The 21,682-nt window shown below is 51.2% G+C and overlaps 2 protein-coding genes across 3 annotated transcripts in view; one reads left to right on the top strand and one right to left on the bottom strand.

Moving 5' to 3' along the window:
• LOC8050760 (class A basic helix-loop-helix protein 15) overlaps positions 1-21,682 on the bottom strand; it is a 294,675-nt gene that overhangs the window by 53,910 nt on the left and 219,083 nt on the right. The window lies entirely within an intron of this gene.
• LOC121833062 lies at positions 7,713-11,046 on the top strand. The gene is made up of 2 exons (XM_042286139.1): positions 7,713-7,973; positions 10,079-11,046. Exons 1-2 carry the CDS (start codon positions 7,866-7,868, stop codon positions 10,655-10,657), a joined length of 687 nt encoding a protein of 228 aa, XP_042142073.1. The 5' UTR covers positions 7,713-7,865; the 3' UTR covers positions 10,658-11,046.

The raw sequence follows: 21,682 nt of genomic DNA, 5'->3' as shown, positions 1-21,682 counted from the left end.
CTAGCCAAGCTTACGCGCAACTCAAATTGCTGACTGGTCTATAGACCATTTCAGAACCGTCTTCTGCCCGCTGCCATCTTCGTCTACCGAGCCGCCGGACAGCGTTCGGCGCGCAGTAGTTCTGCGGAGTATCAGACTCTGAGCATAGGTGGACAGCGCGGTGACGCGGCATTTCTTGCTTCGGGTGATAATGAGCCCGGAAAAGGTGTACGTGGGAAAGATCTTTATAGACACCTCACGAAAATCACGTGCCGATTATTATAAGGTCGAAACCACAGCACAATAGCGGAACTACTGACATCGTGGAACGTGCGAGTTATTCTACGAGATGGCGAACGTCGGAGCTCGGCCAACGCTAGGAGCCGACAAACCAATCAAATAGCGTCAAAAGTGCAACGTCACTGCGCTCGTCACCTTTTTCTTTTGTGGGTGTGTTTTGCCTGCTAATCCAACCAAACGCGTAAAAGGCCGTGACGTTGTGGTTTTCGGCCGCCATTGTGCTGGGACTCTACAGCTGTCCACAGAGGGCAGTATATCGAAAGGCGTCTCTAATAACTGACAGATTAATCAAAAAGAGGCACACATCTATCATCTGATTTTCTTTTCCGTTTTGTAGGGATGGTGGTAACTGCACACTGCTGCACACAGGCTCCGCACAATCACACTATATGTTATAGGGCGTTTTTGGCTGACGTAATTTCGTCCACCATTTTGTTGTAATGAGTTGTCTGGCGCGTGCTGAAAGCGAGTATTACGAAGGTTCGCGTATGACACCCTCAAATCAAGAGTGCACAAAAGCTTGCAAGTTTCATCGCCGCCTTTGTTTTCTCCAATAAATAACACCATTTTCGCACTCACTCACGTTAACAACAAGATGGCGATTGACGTCGAGTAAAACACAGTGCCACGTGACGTGATTATATCACGTGCTTTCTTGACGTTTAGACGTGGAAATTTCAAACATACACACAGAACTACACATATACAAACACACATACATACACAAACGCACACAGAGACGCAGAGCCGAGAGAGCAACTATCAAACGGAATAAAAGAAAGCTGAACTAAAGAAAGAAAAATTACAAGACACACGTTACACACTGCGATAAATAGAAATAGCAGACGGTCATGCATTTATACGTATCCAAGTGTCGAATGCAAAACGTCCAACCTGAGGTTCGAGACTGCATGATTGATACCTCGATGGATTCAAATGCCCGCTCGCTCCGTCTCTCTAAGTGGTATGGGTGCTTGACAGTGATTGATCTCCCGGCGCGTGCATTCTCAAATACCCGATAGAAGAGAATAAATAGCGCTCGACATAAACGCCGTGAGGCGCGTTGAAACCGCGGCACTACGTACTTCTACCAGATCACGTCAAAGCCGCTGGGCGTTCGAAAAAGAAAAAAAAAAGTATATGAAGAAATGTTTGCGGAAATTTTAAAAAAATTACTTGCTTTTTTCCGATCTTATTATTATTTTTTTTTAAAGACTGATTTACACATTTGCGTTTGAGCTGAAGTGCGTTGGGTTTTCCTTGTAATCTCTTACAACGAGAGAACAGAGTAGAACACTTGCGCCCTCTGTCAGGAAACCCCGGAAATGCGTGTAACTGGGCCGAAGCAAAGGAAATTGTTGTGTGTATGTTTATGCAGCCGGAAGTTAGTCTGCCTCAGGGGGCGTCTGGTGTCTCAGCTTCAGTTGCACCAACGTGCAATTGAACCAAAGTTTTTGCAGAACTTGCGAAATGAAATGAACGCGCTACCTATGCGAAATTAACTATAATAAACCGGTAAATAAATTAAATTTACTTACCAGTAAATGTAATCAAACGATTACAAAATTACCCAAAACAGTAATCGATTATAAGAAATCTCATTACTTGCAACGAGTAGCGTACAAGGCTGCTGCAGGGCGTGGTGCTTGTACCTTGGCGTTCAAATCATCCCCCCCCCCCCCCCCCCCCCCCGCGCGTCCAGCGTTGCTTAGTCTGCGTTTTCACGTGGCACGACAGATTTCGAACACTGCCCAGGCGTTGCGTTACCGCGTATATTTCCTTTGCCTCTTCCAAATATTCGCTCGTGACGTCACAACTTCGTAGTGCTCCGGATAGGAGTCGTCCAGAGGAGTGGCCAACTCGCAACGATTTTCCCCTGTCTGGAACCGTCTTCAGCAAACGTGATTCCTAAATGCAATAGATTTCTTTTGGTGAGCTTCCCCCGGAAAACTATCCTGTGTACATGCTCATGCTCCTGCACATGCGCGGAAGGGTGATAAGCGACTAAACTGAAAGGAAAGGACAAAATTGCGAATGTTCCCCAAAGAGAATCGAACCTATAGGACCACGAGATGTTGAGCCCGCGACGCTTAGCCATGCGCGATGCTCAGCCATGCGTATCACGTGGGGAGACCTGTCAAGCGACGGCTATTGTATGTCGTCGACATCGATATTTTGTTGTCCGGTATTAGGTTCGTCGCAATTTAATCAGCGGAACATAGCCTTGATACAGCACAATCAATTTGCAACTTCCAGGGATGGTGGTAGCGTGGTGTGAAAATCCAAGCTCCCGGATAATCAGCTTTACAGTGAAGATGCTTGATCCTACACCTTCCTGACGTGGAAGTACGAAGTGGTTGTCTGTATATAGCTCGTATTTCACAAGACTAGAATCACTTACGCGTCGCACACCCGAACCGTACCACTATTCTAGATGATAGCCACCCGTATAGGCAACAGTGTGCCGCTCTTCAAATCAAGACACAAAAACGCAGGCTAATTGAATGCATTCAGGATAAACTCAGTTAAATATAAAATGAAAACGAATACTGATAACAAGAAAGATGAACCCGTGAGCTCGAGAGAGAAACTTCGGGGTCTACGATGGTAACGATGGAAGATGGCAGGCTGTTCCAGTCGCAGATTGCTTGAGGGAGAAAAAACTGATTAAATGGGCTTATACAACCGGATATACGTTTAATTGCGCAGCAGTTCTTAAGACGGGACGATGTTCTGTCAGGAGGAGATAACAAAGAATTTTTGAGACCGGGACAATGATAGTAGACTTCGTGGAGAAGACACAGTCCAGGGAGCTGCCTGCGGAGCTGCAGAGAAGACAGAATCAGTTGACTTTTTAAGGCGGATATACAGGCTGAAAAATCGTATGTCGACAAGATGAAACGAGCGGTCTGGTTCTAGGCTGCCTCCAGATGATTGATGAGGTAGGCTTGATGGAGACTCCAGATGGAAGTTGCATATTCTAATTTAGGTTTCACGAATACATCATACGCCATCTTGCGGACAAGTGGAGGAGCACTGCGAAGGTTACGTCGAATGAATCCTAGAGTTCTTGATGATTGTGGGAGACAACGAGCCACGCTGAACGTGGATGGACGGCCCCGTGAGCGGCGAGGAAGAGGAAAAAGGGACGCTCGTGGGAGGTGCGCGTGGACAGAGTTCGAAGGGCCGTGACGAACGAAAGAGGCGGTGCTGAACGAGCCCAGGCAAGACCCGGACCCCAGGGCAACCGTGGCCTTCCACAGCATCGACGGCACAATTTGAGTATTTATAAAGTGTTTCTATGATAGCGCTCTTTGTGTGACTTCCTCGGAGCGAGTAGAACTAGGCCTGATCGGGAATTGACAGGCGACCCACATAACTGGCGCTTCCAACGTGGGGCCCGATCAGTCTGCCGTTGTTTTTTTTCGCTCCCGGGGAGTCCCACGAATCGCGATTTCTAAGTTTAGATTTGTTTTGTTTCCCCATTTGAATTTTTTTGTTACTCCGCTGGACATCAGTGTTTAACGTTCTGCCGCCATGTCCAGGTTACGGAATAAGGCCGTCCATCCCGAGGCCTCAACCCAGTCAGTGGCGGATATTGACTCAGACGTGGGAGAAGGCACGAGTGGGGAAGCGAGCGTTGCGGCAGCGCTAAAACCCCCAATTCCGGCGGTGAACACGGGAGACGTCAGCGAACTAATGCACGCCATGACGGCGATGTTCGCGACGTTTTCTAGACAGATGGGTTTGGCCCCAGGGGTGGTGAATCCCGCGCCTACGCCCGTGCCTCGCCCGCGGTTGAGCGTGCCGACGCCGACCTATTCGGGCTACTCCGACGCAGCATCGGTTCACGATTTCTTGCAGGACCTAGACGCGTACATTGCCGCGTTGGGCGCGTCGGATGAAACGGCCCTGATACAGATCGTCCCAATCGCGTTGACGGATGACGCAGCGCGTTGGAGGCGAATGCAGAGGCCGTTCCTTTCGATGGCAGATTTCCGGACACGATTCAGAGAGGAATTTCTGCCTCCCGACTATGAGATGCGGATCAGAGATGAGCTAGCCAGCCGTACTCAGCATCCGGACGAGAGCCTCGTAGAATACGTCCGCGCTCTCCAGGAGCTCTACTCCAGAGCCGACCCTACAGCGTCAGACGCGGAAGAGGGTAGCTAGGGCGATCCGCCAGTGTCACCCTAGATTTAAACCCTACTTGCGCGGACGTGATTTCGCTGATCTGGAAGCACTTGCCAGAGAGGCGCGCATCGTTCAGGCGAGCTTGCTCGCCGAGTTGACGTATCGCCCCCCTCCACGCGCAGAGGAATCTCTGGAGCCGGGTTGCGCCTGGACAGGACGAGGCGCGGGAGCTTGCGACGACTCACGTACGCCGTACGTGGCCGTTACAGGACATAGGAGTGGCGCAACTGCTGTGCCCCGCGCCTTAGATCCCTTCGCTTTTGAACAGAGGCGCAGAGCAGCTAACGCGGGCTCTTCCAGGGCGCATCCCCCTAGGGGAGGCGGCGCAGCCGACCACCGCGGAGTCGCGAATCATTACGAGGGTCGCGGGAACTACAATGACCCCCGGCGCGACACTGCTTCGCGTGATGGTAGCGGCGGACGCTCAGCACACAATGGCAGGAGACAGGTCAGGTGCTATAAATGCAATCAGCTTGGGCATATCAAGCGTCAGTGCACATGGACGGCAGCTCCCCCCCATGGTTCTCAGGGAAACGGGAGAGGCCGGCGCCACTCATTGGACTTCCCGACTCGCGGTTGCCGGCCGCTGCCGAGGCCCCTCATCAGTCTGCCAACGGGGCTGGAGTTGCGGTCAGCGACAGGTCGGTGTTTGCCCCGTCGGCATGTCGAACTCAGGATTTGACATCTGAGAAGGGGCCGTACGTGCGCGTCGAGATCGGTGGTAACAGTTACTACGCACTAATTGACACCGGCTCGACTCTTTCCCTGATCGGCGACAGAGTCTACGAAGACTGTCGCCGACGAGCACTTCACGTGCGGGAAGTTTCCACCACGCTGCGTTTAGCAGCAGGATCGGCTAGGGCACAAAGCGCTATACGCCTTCACCTTAGCCTCGACGGCAGTCGAAGGAGGCAGCGTTTTCTCTATCTGGCAGGCATGCAAATCCCTGTGATCTTAGGACAGGACTTCGTCTGCCGGGAGGGGATTATCATAGACTTGAAGAATAACGGGTACCACTATAATCCGTTGACTCCCCTTATCCCCTTTGCCGTCCCACCGAGTTTCGGTCAGGACACAGAAAGCTCACTCGTCGGATCACGAGAGGAGCAAACATTAGCTGCGCGAGTCGTATCGGGAAACGTTGAAGCGATTGTCGCTTCTTACAACGGGCCGGCAGAACAACGGCGTAGGTTAGCAGACGCCTTGCATCGACACGCAGCTATGTTTACCGAGAGGCCAGGACTTACAAACATTTTACAACACAGAATCGACACAGGAGATGCTAGACCATGGGGTTGTAATCCCAGACCGCTGAGTGCGCACAAGCGAGCTCTCCTAGATAAGGCTCTCGATGAGATGATAGACACAGGGGCCGTGAGGCCGTCACAGAGCCCCTGGGCTTTTCCGGTAGTCTTAGCGCCAAAAAAAGACGGTACCGCTCGTCTCTGCGTTGACTACCGCCGACTTAACGAGATGACACGAAGGGATTCATATCCCTTCCCATCTATTGAGTCCATCATGTACTCGTTGGGTAGCGCGAGGGTTTTCACTACCTTGGATTGTAGCAGAGGTTTTTTGCAGATCCAGGTAGCACCACACGATGTCCAGAAGACGGCGTTCACCTGTCACAGGGGTCTGTTTGAGTTTATCCGCCTTCCGTTTGGATTGTCTAACTCGCCATCGAGTTTCCAACGGCTTATGGACATCGTGCTGGGGGACGCGAAGTTCAACTTTGCCATGGCATACATGGATGATGTCGTCGTATTTTCAAGGTCATTCGAGGAGCACCTAGCACACCTTGAGATTATCTTAAGCAGAATGAGCAAAGCGGGCCCTATTGAAAAAACCAGCTTAAGCTGGTCCCAGCTTCAAGCTGGGTTATTGCCCCAGCATGCCCAGCTTGGCATGCTGGTCATGCTGGTTGATCTGGTCATACTGGTCATGATGGTTGATCTGGTCCCAGCTTCAAGCTGGGTTATTGCCCCAGCATGCCCAGTTTGGCATGCTGGTCATGCTGTTAAACTGGTCATGCTGGTGAACTTCCCAACCAGTTTAACCTGTTTAAATTAATACACAGAATAAAAAAGCCAAGCTCGTCAGAAAAGCCAACTCGGCATCCAATTTATTATTTTCGTACTTGCGGCAGCCTCACATGAACTCAAATGCTACACATCCTCGGCGCTGACACAGTACTAACCGACGCACAGATTCTCGGTGCAAATTGTCTACAATGTTAATAAAACCAGATTGCTTATCTCTCAACACGAAAAAAATACTAGACACAGGCCAAAAACAGGCAATAGCAGACGAAAATACTACACGGACGAGAGAAGCGAACCTGGGTCCCGCCAGCGATGGGGGCGAAGCGGCAACTTGCGTGGTCGGCAGAGGCGAGGAAATCCGTGTGGCTTGGATGGCATTGGCGATACTCCTCGGCACCGCCGTCATTCTTGGGCACACACACGTTCGAAGACACGAAGCGACGCCGCAGTCGGGACGTCTGACATCTTCCCGCACTGAACGGACTGCCGCTCGCTGTCTTCTCAAAACCCGCTTCGCTTGCACCGTCGTTCAACTAGTCTCCAAACAACGCGCACACAGCCGTCCCTTCGATCTGCCCTCTGCCCAAGCTATCCAAACGCGTCTTCAATTCTCCGTTTCTACCACTCTCTCTCTCTCTCTCTCTTTTCTCGCACACAAAGGTAGCTTGCAGCGCGCCTGACGCGCCCGGTGGTCTACCAAAAACGAGAGGACAAAGAACAGGACGTGGCCTCGTTCCAGCAGCCGACCTTGTCGCGCGCGCTCCCAGCAATGCCAGTTCGGCTATCTCTAGCCGACCTTGGCGTGCGCGCTCCCAGCATGACCAGCTTGACCACCACGATTATTATTTCGACCAGATTCACCAGCTTGTCTCCCAGCATGACCAGCTCGTCTCCCAGCTTGACCACATTGGCTCCATGGAAAACCAGTTTGACCAGTTAAGACCAGACTGGCTCCCAGCTACACCAGATTGAATCTAAAACCAGATTCGAGTGAGACCATGCTGGTTTTTACTTAGACCAGACTGACCAGCTTAAATTCCAGCTTGCCCAGCTTAAACCAGCTTGATTGCCAGCTAAACCAGTTTAATTACCACATTGACCAGTTTGACCACCTTGATTACCAGCTTGACCACCTTAATTACCAGCTTGACCAGTTTGATTTTCATGCTGGTTTTTCCAATAGGGGGATTAACGATTAATCCAAAAAAGGTCCAGCTCGCAGCCTCAAGGGTCAACCTCTTGGGTTTCGTCGTAGATGACGGTACCTTGAGGCCGAACGAGGATAAGTTGAGGGCCATTCTTGATTACCCACCACCGCGCGACGCGAAGAGCCTTCAAAGGTTCCTTGGAATGGTCGGTTTTTATCGGCAGTTCATTCCAGGGTGCGCTGGACTCACACGGCCACTGAACCTGCTGCTCCACAAAGGTTCAAGATGGGCCTGGGGCGGAGAACAAGAGGTAGCTTTCTCTTCCCTCACGAAGGCGATAGCAGCCACGGCCAGCCTGTGCCTGCCAGACCTTAACCGTCCGTTCGTGGTACAGACCGACGCGAGCGACTACGGGGTCGGTGCGGTGTTATTGCAAGAACATGACGGACAGCTGCGCCCGGTGGCATTCGCCAGCCGAACCCTTACACCGCCAGAACGCAATTACAGCGTGACGGAGAAGGAGGGGCTGGCCGTCATGTTTGCTCTAAAGAAATTCGACCTGTATTTAGACGGGACCACCTTCGTCATTCAGACAGACCACGCCGCTCTCACCTGGATTCAAAGGTTGAAAGAGCCGGCGGGGAGGTTAGCTCGGTGGGCACTCACTTTGCAGCGATACTCCTATACTGTCGAGTACCGAAAGGGCTCCACCAACAAGGTTGCAGACGCACTTTCTCGGGCGCCCCATGATAGTGGTTGGAAGGAGGAGACGCAACCTGGGGATTGCGAGAGACGAGCTTCCCGCGTGGCCGCTCATAAGCGAGACAGCGGGAAGGGATCGATGCAACAGGAGCTCGTCGCAGTGTTAGGAGGCCGCACGAGGGAACAGAGGATCGTGGCTTGGGGTGAAGTGGTGAGCAAGGAAGAGCTTGTCGAGGCCCAAAAGGCAGATGGTTTTTGTCAGCGGGTGTTGGGGAAGATTGCGGAAATAGCAAGCAACACCGGGAACGCTGGCGGTCAATTTAACGAACATATTGATTCATACCTGCTGGGTCAAGACGGCTTATTGCTCCGCTACATTCCAACAATCGACGACGAGGAGGGGAACGACTCTCCGTTCAGGGTGGTGATTCCTAGGAGGCTACGGAGGCGGTTTATCGGATACTTCCACGACTCGGCTTTGGCTGGTCATGGCAGCGGCAGCAAGACTTTTCAAAAGTTATGTCGCGTCGCGACCTGGCCGGGGATGAGACAGGACACACTCCGATACGCCCGTAGCTGCCCAGCCTGCCAGAAAGCGAAGCCGCGAGGGGGAAAGCCCCCAGGCCTGATGCAGCCTGTAGTGAGTCACTACCCGTGGGAGATGGTTGCTTGCGACATCATCGGCCCACTTCCAAAAAGTCCCCGTGGGAACCAGTATTTATTGGTAATAACCGATCATTTCTCGAAATGGGTGGAGTTACACCCGCTGAGGAAGCTGGTCTCGGAGCGCATCTGGGAGAAGTTGTTGGAAACTTTCATGCGCTTCGGTACACCCACGTGTCTCATCAGCGATAATGCTAGCTATTTTACCAGCAGAGTGTTCACTGACTCCTGCTTGGCGCTAAACATAAAGCACAAAAGGACGACACCATACCATCCTCAGGCTAATATCACTGAGAGAGTGAACCGAAACTTGAAGAGCATGCTGATCACACTAACGGAGAGACACAGGGACTGGGACGAACACATTGTCGAGATGGGTTTTGCAATCCGGACGACCGTGAACAGATCTACTGGGTTAACGCCTGCGCTTCTAAACTTGGGTAAGGAGCTATCGTCTCCGCTGGAGAACGGGTTACGAAATAACCAAGGTTCGACAGAACGCCCACTCTCTAAATACGCGGCGGAGTTGAAAGTTCGCCTTTCGAATGCGTTGCACGACGCCAGAGAGAACCTCGTTGCAGCAAGGATCGAACAGGCGACCCAGTACGATAAGACTCATCGTCACCTGGAGTACAAGGTGGGTGACTTGGTCCTCAGGAGAACCCATCCTTTGAGCAACGCAGCGAGCGGATTCGCAGCCTCACTTGCTCCGAAGTGGGAAGGGCCATACGTGGTAAAGGCACGACTGTCACGTCTTACCTACAGGCTCGCTCAGGAAAATGCGAGCGAGGAGTCTGGCCCGGTCCACATCACAGACCTAAAAAAGTACCATCTTCGTGATCGGGATGACGATGAACGAGAACAAAACGAGGAATCCTCCGTTCCGCGTGACTCTCGCGCGCGACCGGCAACGCGGCCTAAGCGCGGTAGCCGAACAATGCGCGAACCCGTCGGTGAGAGATCCGACAGGTGCTCTGCGCGGCGCTATAATCTGCGGCCTAGAACTTGATCTAATCTTTGCAAGATGTTAATAGAGCTTGTTCTGTCCAGAAATGCCCCCCGGAGGAACCAGAATGGGCGGCGCCATCCGGGAAGGCGACCTTCCACTTCCCGGGATACCGGCGGAGCCAGCTGGCCCAACTCCCAGGGTGGTCAACCCTTCCGGCAGAAGACCAGTCAGACCAACGCACCGGGTGGCCAACCCGTTCGGCAAGAGAATGGCCAGACAAGCCGACAGGGTGGTCAACCCCGTTGGAAGGGGGAACGGCCAGACCAACCAACAGGGTGGTCAACCCGGTTAGCAAGGAGCAAGACGGACCAACCGTCAGGGTGGTCAACCTGGTTGGCAGAGACGGGGTGAGCAATCCCGACGTCGACCACGTCAACGAAGGCAGGGCGGCGGAGACGCGGAGGACCGGAGAGTCCCAGGGACACGCTGAAGGACGAGGTGCTGAAGATTATGACGGTGCAGAAGCAGACGCGTGCCGGCCAGCGCACCCGCCTCAAGGCCTTTGCGGCCATTGGGGACTTCAACGGCCAGTGCTCCAAGAGCTCCAAAGAGGTGCCAGTCCTGCCAAGTGCTCCAAAGAGGTGGCCACGGCCATCCTTCAAGCCATCATCCTGGCCTAGCTGTGCGTCATCCCCGTCCGTAACGGCTATTGGGGAAACAAGAGTGGAAAGCGCCACACCGTGCCCTGCAAGTGCCCAAGAAGCTGCTGCACATGGCGGGCATCGAGGTCTGCTACACCTCGGCCCGCGTCTCGACGGCCACGCTGGGCAACTTTGCCGAGACCACCTACCTGGCCATCCAGCAGACGTACAGCTACCTGACCCCGGACCTGTTGCGGGAGCGAGAGCTCATCAAGCTCCCCCACCAGGAGTTCATCTTGGAGTCCAGTGACTCGGTCCAGGGACTCCGGATACTCCGGACCCCCCCGGAGTTTGAGGCTTGAGGGGAGGGGAGTGTGGGAGACAACGAGCCACGCTGAACGTGGATGGACGGCCCCGTGAGCGGCGAGGAAGAGGAAAAAGGGACGCTCGTGGGAGGTGCGCGTGGACAGAGTTCGAAGGGCCGTGACGAACGAAAGAGGCGGTGCTGAACGAGCCCAGGCAAGACCCGGACCCCAGGGCAACCGTGGCCTTCCACAGCATCGACGGCACAATTTGAGTATTTATAAAGTGTTTCTATGATAGCGCTCTTTGTGTGACTTCCTCGGAGCGAGTAGAACTAGGCCTGATCGGGAATTGACAGGCGACCCACATGATTCAGCATAAATGGCTTCAATGTTGTCGTTACATGAGAGGTCTGATGTTAGTTTTGAACCAAGATATTTATATGTAGAAACGGTTTCGATCTGGTCGGGGTCGATGACATACTGATATGATAGGACAGATTTTTTCCCAGTGAAGGAGATTAGTTTACATTTATACTTGTTTAACGACACCAACCACTGTTGGTTGATGTAAACCATGGATGGATGTTGTTAACATGTAAACAATGTTACAATCAACCACTGTTGGTTGATGCCAACCATTGGTTATTTTTTAGAAGGCAATTTTGAAGCTGGTTTGATCTGCAAATAGACGTATTTTAGAAGAAATGGTGGAGGGAAGGTCATTTATAAATATTTAAAAAAAAAGAGGCCCCAGAACGGATCCTTGAGGAACACCGGATGATACATTTGTTAGGGTTGATTCGTGATCCTTGATGACTGTGAATTGAACACGAGAAGAAAGTCACGTATTCATCCAAACATTGGGGAGTCAAGGTAAAGAGATGACAGCTTCGTAAGAAGACGTTGGTGAGGCACGCAGCCAAATGCTTTACAGAGATCAAGACAAATGGCGTCAGTTTGAGTACGACACTCGAAATTATTGTGTGGGTCATACAGTCCCAGAGCTGCGTCTCACAGGAAAGTTCCTTTTTAAAAGCCATACTGATGTTTTGAGGAAGAATATGTTTATTGTTAGGTGACCCATTATGGTCAGAGCAATGTATGTGCTCAAGTAGTTTAGATGAGATGATGTTAAGATATCGGATGATAGTTAGAAACAGAAGTGCGAGTTACTTGTATGAAAACTAGCACAACATTGCTAACTTTCCAGTCTGATGAAAGGCGGCTTTCGAATTGCGATTCGTTAAATATGAGTAACAGAAATCCGCTAGGAATAATGCCGGTGCTCTTTAGAATTTCGGAATTGACGTTGTCAGGACCCGACGGCGATGACAGTTTTAATTTTTCGATTAGGTTTACAATACCGGCTGAATTTAAGCGGCTTGTAGGCATTTGCTCATAAGGCTTTTCGGCATAAGTAGGGACAGTAACTAAACGTTCTACGGTAAAAATAGAGGAAAAGTAGTCGTTAAGTGTTTCAGGGCAGTGGCTTTCCAGGACGGGGACGCCGTTGTCGTTTCTGAAATGGATGATAGGTTTGTTACTTTTTGGTGATACTAAGTTCCAGAACTTCCTTGGGTTAGTTGGTAGGATAGATGGCAAGTCATGGAAGAATAATTTATTGTTGGACAGTTTAAGATTTCTGGCGTACTCCATGAGAGAATAATTATTAACATTCAAAGCTTGAGACGTGTTGACACGTTTAGCCTTCACAGATATTTATATATATATATATTTTTTTTTTAAGGGAAAGTAAAGTTTGGTGAATCACGAATTTGCTGAGTCTGTACGAACACAAAGTGTAGGAACAAATGTTCCTACAATTTGTATTTCCTGCCGATCCTCCAGCAGACTACATCGAAATACTGTCGTATTTCGATAGAGACTGCTGGGGGATCGGTGGCCGACTGGTGTTGACGCACCACAGGTCGAAGCCCGTGGAGCGAAAGCTCGCGCTGCAGGACCCAGGGTTCCGGGGTTCAGTCCACACCCCGGCCGGTTTCAATCTGGAGGAGTATCGTACCGCGGTTGTGTATCACTACTGCGTGGATCACGCTAAAGACCCCAAGCCAGGGGTTCTGCTGCACTGACTATATTCATTATCTACAGCTGAGACACCAGACGCCCATGGAGGCATGACTAACTACCGGCTGTCGAAACATACACACAACGCAATTACTTTACTGCTGCGAAAAAAAGCAGAAGCGCAGGTCCGATTTCTGTTTTCAAGTAAACAACAAACATACATTAAAGTTTAAACGCAAGAAGAATACGGGTAATAACTGCATTGCAGGCATTACATATAACAATCACAGATACTCGCACGCACACTTTCACACGCACGGAGGTTTGCACAAAGGAAGCTGTCTCATACAAAGACGCCCCCCCACGGCCAAAGTGCCCGTCGCAATCGCGTTTCCCATGGTTGCCAACTGATTGACGAGCGTCCATGGTTGGCCGCCGAAGACAGACTGCTAGGAGTGTAAGCAATTACTGGCCGACCGAGCACCCAAACACCGCGCGATAAAGGCAAAGCAAAAAGAAGCGAGTAAAAAAAAAACAAAACACAAAACATCAACGAAGAAATGATAACGCTGGGGTAACGCGAAAACGAACCTGAAAGGGTTAAGAGACAGGTTGATGGTGATGAATGAGGTGGCTGTTCTGATTGACTTCCGGGTGCTATGGGGAAAGAAGTGAGGTGAGGGGGTGCTATGGGGAAAGAAGGAAAGACGCGGTCCGCAGCAAGTGGACCAAGATATTTTTGCTGTTCTAAGGTATGGACTTCTTTTTTTTATACACACATTATGCTCTAAAGAGCCAAAGTGCAGGCGAGCTGGTTAGGAAACGTCGTAATCTAAACACCCTGAGACAAAGACAAATAAAGCGTGTTGTCCCTTATTTTAGTTCTATTTGTCTTGGGGTTTGCATTATGATACTCTATCTAAAGGTCTCTTCACACGATGCATCTTGTTGGCGAACCTTGGGTCGCGGAACTACGTTTCGGGAAATAGATGAACGCGACCGAAAACGTGGCGCGCCTCCGAAGAAAGTGGCGCGTGTTCCTCGCTTCTGAAGCAATTTTTTGCTGAAACCTCACCGAGGCCTGTCAATCACCCAAAGGAGAAACGCGGACGCTGCCAATGGCCGCTCGACTTCGCTATGACGTCGAACCTTCGAGACGGAGCAAGCTTTGGGAAGATTCTGATTTTTGGCTGATTCCGTATCAGAGCCAAAACCGAAAAAAGAAAAACAAACATGGCGAGCGACAAGCGGACGAGTGGTGCGCACGGGCGACGAGTCTTGGTCCTAGTCGGTTGCAGGTGTGTGAACGGCGCGTATACAGTACGGGTTGGCGGCGCGGTGCGGATTCATTAATAGTCGCGACGAGTGCAAGCACCGCATATAAACATGACGCATATAAACATGATGTCTGGGGATAACTTTCTTTATTAGCGGTGCAAAAATGTCCGAAATGCTTCGAGATCCTCCGCCTGTTCTTTGACGTTTGCGGTCTTTCCCAGGTTTGGCAGGACTAGTAAACCCAGTGAGCCGAAATTGACCGAAGTTCATCGAGTGGTATTAATAAAACAGACTGTCTCTTCACACTGCGCGTAGTTTATATCATTTTAATGGGAAACGCTTGGTATTCCCCATGCGGATGACAAGGTTTGGCGAAATTCTCGTGAGTCAATACGTCACAGGTTTCGCGCGTCAAACTCCACGTGTGAGCTGCCGATTTTGCGAAATCTCGGTTTTGCTAACCTGTGGCGCGTTGAAAAGATGTATCGCGTGAATCAGCCATAAGACCTTTCCGAAAAATCGCCTTCTGCGCTTTGCCACCTTTCGGCTGGGGAATGCCTTCTGAGCATGCGAGTCCACGACTCAGTGACTCGGCATTTTTCGCCCGCGTGATAGGCTCTGGAAAGGTGTATACTCCGTCTCACTTCAGGTTCCACTTCAGCCGACATTACCCGATACGATGGAGTAAGTCGAACAGCGCCAAAAAGTGCATCGTCACTGCGCTCGTTTCCTTTGAAGCTTCCCTATTACCGGCTAACCAATCACTCACAAAAGCACAGGGTCAAATCGTCTTTAGTTACACTTCGTTTCAGCTTCGGTCCGAGCGCAGCCGATGTTACCAGCCGAAGGGCCAATCAAACAGCGTAGGAGGCACAACGTCATGGCGTGCTCTCTGCAGTTGAAAGGACCAGCCGGTATTCGCCGTCTCTCTGCGCGTGCTCCTCCGCCGGCTTGTCCTATCAAGCGCAAAGAGCACGCCATGACGTTGCGCTTTTTGCGCTGTTTGATTGGCCCTTCGGCTCATAACATCGGCCGCGTTCGGACGTAAGGTGAAACGAAGTCACTGATAAAAAACGCGCAAATACACAAATCGAAAGTGTTCCTGGGTTAGACGATGGATGGCGCCACTAAGCCAGAGTGTTATATACGGCGAGCAAGTGTTCTAACACGCCTGATGGGAGCACGCGAATCAAACCGGCAACATGCAGACCGCGTATAGATCGTTCTATCGTGGGCAGCGCCATCTTGAATGCCGTGGCGCCATCTCTCGGGCGTTAGGTTCAACGTCCGCGCTGAATGTCCACGCTGAACGCCTTTTGGGGCGAAGCTGATGTGTTGGGTGCGGTAAAACGCTAGGGATATTTGCCGCACGGTGGGGCTCGTGTGCTGTTGGACAAGTTCACGCTTTTAAACACTCTGTGCCTGTTTGGTGCTCGGTAATATGCCTTCCGCCGGTGCGGCGACGCGTGCAACAGCGGCAGCGAACACGGCGGCAGCGAACGCGCCAGGGGTCGAAAGTGGAGCCGAGTACTCGAGACTGCTGCATCAGTTAACGGCGAGTAAATTTGCTGTACCCTCGAGATTTTTCGTGGCTGTAGGTGCAGTAAAGAAAGGTTTTGTCGTTCCGTACGTCTGCCTCAACAAGGCGACGAAGACACGCAAAATAGGAGCACTGCGGAAACGATCGTAGACAGCTTCGGCCTGCTATGCACCGATGTTTATACGAGTAAAATATTAATCAAGGATCCCGTGTCGACAAGTGCGTCTTTTGTTAAAAAAAAAAAAGTAAACACAGCAACGTTGAAATAGGATTATTGAAAGCGTGGGTGTATCAGCAATTCGTCATTTAGCGGCATTCAAAGGTGGTGTTTATTACCATTTACGTTGCACACTTATCTGTGAAATAACAAGCATGCAGTCGCGTTGTGGAGGTTACATAATTTAACGGTTCTCTGCTGTTTCGCAGGAGATCGCGATTTAAGGTAACAGGTAAGGGAACCATCGGCTCGGTAACGGGAATGAGAATTTGGCTACTAAACAGTCTTTACGAATCGCAAATCATGCTCAAGACCAAATCGTGCTCAGGACCAAGCGGCGGCACGTCGTAGCTTGTTCTTTACAAACGTCGTCGCGGGAGTTCGACCTTCAAAGAATACCAAGAGGAGCTTTACAACATGAAACAGCGAATCTCAAAGGAAGTTGTACTTATCTCGCGATCGTAACCCACGTTGAACGACGGTACAGCATCGAACTCGCAGCGTGCTCCAGCCGCGAAATGTTGCGAGCACACTCGAGAATTTGGCAAAAAGGCTAAAATCTTTTCTGTCTATCGAAGCCACCCACTGCCGTCGGAGGTCCTGGTCATGTAGGAAGCGCTGAAACTTGAAAACATTGCAGCCTCACTCGCCTCGCCGGATTCCCTACATAGAGGTTTCGCGATACTAGTTTACGCTGCGCTGGTTGTTCGCGTAACCTACAACAGACCAATGATGCCCTGATGACCGGGCGGGGGTTCTCATCAGATCCAGTAGCTTTAATATTTTCTAAAAAAGGAAAAAAAAAAAAGTTCCGAGGACATTTACGAATTTTTTTGAGTTGTGAATGTGAAAGCATGAATGTCCTTCTTCTGCTCCTTTAGCTCGTCTGCGGTGCACTCAAATCAAATCAAATCAAATCAGTTTATTTTCTGCCACAAAAATACATTCGTGACAAGGGCGCTGACGTGGACGGCCACGTTTTGCAACTACCGACGTTGCGACCGCCGACGATATAGATCACTCAGGCGCCACCATGTTCCTCGCGTCAAGAGGAACAAAGCCACCGCAGCCCCCCCCCCCCCCCCCCCTTCCCCCCCCCCCCCCCCCCCCTTCTCCTGGCGACCACTGACACGAGAGCGACAGCCGAGCGCGCTCCTTCCTGGCGTGCGGGCCGGAGCGCCAGGTAGAGGGCTTTTCTGTGGGGTGGCGTTCCTCGGAACTATACGCGTCCCGGCCAATGGCTATAAAGGAGCCGTTTCGCTGGGAGTTTCTTTCGCGTTTTTCCGCGGTTACTAAAGCGGTTGCAGACGCCGCCGGCTCCGCACCATGGAACAGTCAATACTTTCGCATTAAAACGGAGAGGAAACTGCGGGCGAAGCCAGCAACCGTCGGGCAGGCATATGCGTCCAAGCTGCACACCCGGGCGCTTTCCTCGCTTCGCACAGTTCAGCGAGGAAGAAAGCGGACCGGTAGCCCTCTCCCAATTCTCCCTCACCCTTTTTCAGTGAAACGGTCTATGGACCAACACTCGGCTATGATGTCACGCCTAAGCGGTGGCGCTGTTGTCGCCACGGCGCATGCGTAGAAGCTTCACCTCACGCCAATATGGCTTCTGCGCAGTGCCCACACCTGGTGTGGGCAAACGCGAACTTGTTTGGAAACAGTGTGTCGAATATGGCTTCGAACTTGTCTGCGGGCAGTTTTTGTATGACCGCGATGCGACATGGGGCCGTCATACGAGCAACGAACGCGCCTCGGATAGTATCTGAAGACCGTCTTTAAATTCAATTCAATGCGTGGGATACATTAGCAGCCTGACCGCAGCATTAGTGCGCACCCAGTAGGTTCATGTACAGTCGGAGGCAAACGTTTGCGGGATGCGGGAATGCCACCCGAAATGATTTGCTGCACCTTTCTGATGGTCCGCGCGGCCGCTCTGGAGACTCGCGCTTTGAGAGTGCGCTTTCTTTTTCGTGCTCGGAGCCGTGTCTTTTAAGGTGAAACGTTCCTTTGGCTAAGTGTTCGGCATTTCGTCAAGTCCAAAATTAAAGTTGTTGTTGTTGTTCGCGATGTAGGTTGGAAGAAAATAAAACAGAGGTAAGCGTGGGTGTCGTCTCGTAGGCCCGTTTGTCGCTGCCCCCAAAAGTGAAGCCTGGATAAAAGCGTGGCCGCGAGGCTCGATACTGATTGGTTGACGGGTGGGGAAGGGCGAGTGAGGTGCTCGACGCCCATTGGTTAACGGGGAGGCCATGCGATCGGGGTCGGAGTGAGGAGGAGAGGTAGGGGAAGAGGCGAGGTGGGAAAGGGGGAGTGGGGTAGGAAGTTCCGGAAGATCACCAGGGTTCTGAGTTCAAGTGCACAGGTGCCACGCGTTGAATTATCTGACAAAGAGCGCCTTCAACGTAACCGTCTGGCTGAACAGGCTAGACGAGCTGCTAAACGATCATATAAACGCGTGTGATGCTAGAGTGTTTCACGTACGCGACAGAATTGCCTAACAATTTGCGACATTTTACTCGCGTCCGTCCGACGCGCACGAGATAACCGAGACCGGCGCAAGGTGCCGCCTCGTCAGCCGTCAATGCCGCGCGTTTGCCTGCGAGGTGACGGAGCTCGCGTGCTCCAGCTAACATTTTGCGGCGCCTTGCCCCAGTTCCGGTTATCCCGTGCGCGTCGGACAAAAGCAAGCGAGAGAGAAAAAAAAAAAGAAGAAACTTGACTGCGAACACGAAAAAAAGCTCAAGCTCAAAGCGGGAGTCTTGAGCGTGTGCGACGCGTCGTCAGTATTTTCGGCAGGCGTTCCCGTGCCCCGCTAACGTTTGCTGCCGCCTCCTACGTATGCGACGACCGATCGTGGCAGCCCATACCCGCGTTCAGGAACAAAACACGTACGAGAAAGGGTCATGTCGCCCGCATGAGGGCCGCCAGAACGTTCGCGGAAATGTCCTGTCCATTTCACAGAGTGTCAATACATCGGGTATTGGAATTGGTGTGTCCACGGCACCTTTTTTAATGCGCCCGCATCACTGCTGTCGGGCGGATATACGAACGAATCCCACCAGTCAGATACGAAAAGAAACGTAGAAAGTGTTGCCCCAACCTTTTCCCAGCAAATATCACATGACCCAGAAAGATGAATATATACTCTATATTCATTTTCCCGGGCTGAATATTTCGCGAATTCGGCGAACAGCGAGTTTCGGCATATACCACAGGCAGAAAAGGTCGGGATCGTTAGAGGTTTTCTCTGCATTCGTCACCATAGTATATTCGCGGGATCTAGTTTTCGAGATTGCATGCAAGTCGCTGAATGCACGAAAATTAGGTCCTCACAAAAATCAAGTCGTTTACATTAACCATCTATTTTCATCGCAAAAAAAGAAAAAAAAAAAAAAACTAAAATAAGGCGCTCTTTCTGTGCTTGGGAGAAGAGCGTGTTGGTTTTGGCCATGAATGAAGAAAGAATAAAACAATTAAAACAGGGACAACACAACCATGAAAGATGTGGTTGTGTTGTCCCTGTTTTAATTGTTTTATTCCTTCTTTCTGTGATCGACCACTCAAACGTCTGTTCTGCCGTATGTATTTTATAATGCTCAAATGTGGGCAGTGTGAGTTAACAATGTCACGTGAAGTCACGGTGTCAAGTCTTAGTGGCACAGTAGGGAACGTTGTGAGATTTAGCATAAACGTGTTGTCGTAGAACAATGTTGATATCCGGAGCTCGCGCTGCGGGCTTCGAACCTTGCTTGAAAGCATGCACCCCGAGAAATGTAGTCAAACCTCAAACTTCCCAGTAGGGAGTTTTAGCAGAAGGCACATTTTGATAGCGAGAGGTTGGTCGGCATTTGAGGACATATACGACACTGGTTCACGCTCGACGACCAGATGCGATGTGTAATTAAATAAAGGGAGTTGTATAATTTAGCCACAAAGAAAACAAATGTGTTCCTTCGGGGCTATACGATCCTACAATTAAGGGGTCTTTACGCCCTCACACAAAAAGAAATAACGAACCTATGAAATAACCGCTACACCGGTGCCGTTTTTAGAACTTCCAGACCCTCCATGATCTACAGAAATACACTTCGTTCGAGCTTAAAGGCTCTTTTCTTTTTTACACCGACATCTATCGTAGCAAAGGCGGGGTAACGCTGCGCACACAGATTTTGATTGGTCGCAGATATCGAGTTCCTGCTCGCCGGTCAATGAAACGCGCGCGTTCTGCGCGCGTTTCACGTTTCACGTTTCGACAACCGAGAGAATGCGTGCGCGTCGCGCGCTGTCCACGCTGTCACGGAGCTGCGCCGAGGTAAAGGGGCTTTACGCCGCGGGAGAAGGCCACCGCCGGGATGTACCGAGACACCGGATTCGCCGAGGCAGCAGAGACGGCTGCCTGTGCTGTCACGACGGGTTTCCGCGACAATTGACGGTGGCAGCCACCCCTTCCCATTGAAAGTTGAAAAACATCGAGGCTGCATGTGCGCGCGTCCAGTCGTTCCTACTAAGCAAGAGCTGTCGGGACCAAGGCCATTGGTGTCTTCCCCATCAAGAATTTGATCTTCATACATTTTTCTTTCTCTCTCCGACTGGACTTCTTTCTCTATCAGTCGGAAGAGCGCAGCTCACGGAGGCTCGCCGAAGGAACCAATCGAGCAATAGGAAAGAGCCCAATGTAACGGGAGTTTGTCATTTTTCTGTACAAGTGCTATCACCAGCATGAAACAATAATCTGCGGTGAATCCGCCGAGACCTTGCTTGTTTAGTCTGCGCGTTTGTGTTCGTTTGTCTTTTACAATCGCCGATAACTTACGAAACAGAAGGCACGGCGAGTACCCGAGCGTCTTCTTATCGCTTCGCGCTAATAAGATAACCCACAAGAACGCCAAAGAGCGAATCACGAAGCATGCGCGAACATAGTAAGAGTGGCATTGTGTTGCGTAAGCTGGCGGTTACCTCAGCGAGAACCTGCGTCCTACTATAGCCTAACGGTAAAACGAAAGTTTCTGAGTGTCGGTATAGCCGTAACATCGCCGACAAACCGTCTCACGCGCCGAGGTTGAAAACGAGTATATATTCAACGGGGTAAAAAAAAAAAAAAAAAACAGTCTAGAATTTTAAAGGTCTCGCAAGCCGCCATCGGCACCGCGATACCGACGGGTCGAAAAACACTCGCCGCCACCTTCGCTCGCCCAGCAGCCCGTCATTGCGCAAACATTCGAAGGTGTCGCCTGTGAGCGAAGAAAGCGAAACTTAATCCGGTCCCAATAAAAAAAAAATCTAATCAAACTGTCATTTGCGGCGTAAAAAGATAAATATCGGATTACGAACCGGGCGCGTATAGCTTAGATAGCGAATGATGAAAAAAGAAAACCCAGAGGGCGATGAACGCTCGTCTTGAGAAACCGAAAACCTGGGAGTGGCGTAACCTTCGGCGCAATGGAAAAAGAGAAAGATTAAGAGGCGCCTTGAGTAGTTACTTCGACACCCTGAAAGGGGGTGGGGGGGTGGGGGGGTGATCGAGGGCCGAATGGGTTAGCGCGAAGGAGCTTGAAGCACGTAGAGCGAAAGAAAGCTCGAACCGCAGTACCATGCGATAATGGGCTCAATGCACACCCGTGCCCGTGAACTATGCGGACAAGGCTGGCGGCGCGCATGCGCAGCTGCGGCGTTTTCTTTGCGGATACCGTAGCGGAGGG

Source organism: Ixodes scapularis, unplaced genomic scaffold (genome assembly GCF_016920785.2).
Source record: "Ixodes scapularis isolate PalLabHiFi unplaced genomic scaffold, ASM1692078v2 PGA_scaffold6__148_contigs__length_123643588, whole genome shotgun sequence".
In the NCBI taxonomy this organism is placed as follows: Eukaryota; Metazoa; Arthropoda; class Arachnida; order Ixodida; family Ixodidae; genus Ixodes; species Ixodes scapularis.
Note: the sequence above shows the minus strand (reverse complement) of the source record. Positions and strands in the feature narration are given on the sequence as shown.

Excerpts from the sequence above, each read along its gene's own strand:
- LOC121833062 (XM_042286139.1), top strand. The coding sequence starts at position 7,866 with ATGGTCGGTTTTTATCGGCAGTTCATTCCAGGGTGCGCTGGACTCACA. Across the intron at positions 7,974-10,078 it reads CCTGGGGCGGAGAACAAGAG|AAATGCCCCCCGGAGGAACC; the intron begins GTAGCTTTCTCT and ends TGTTCTGTCCAG.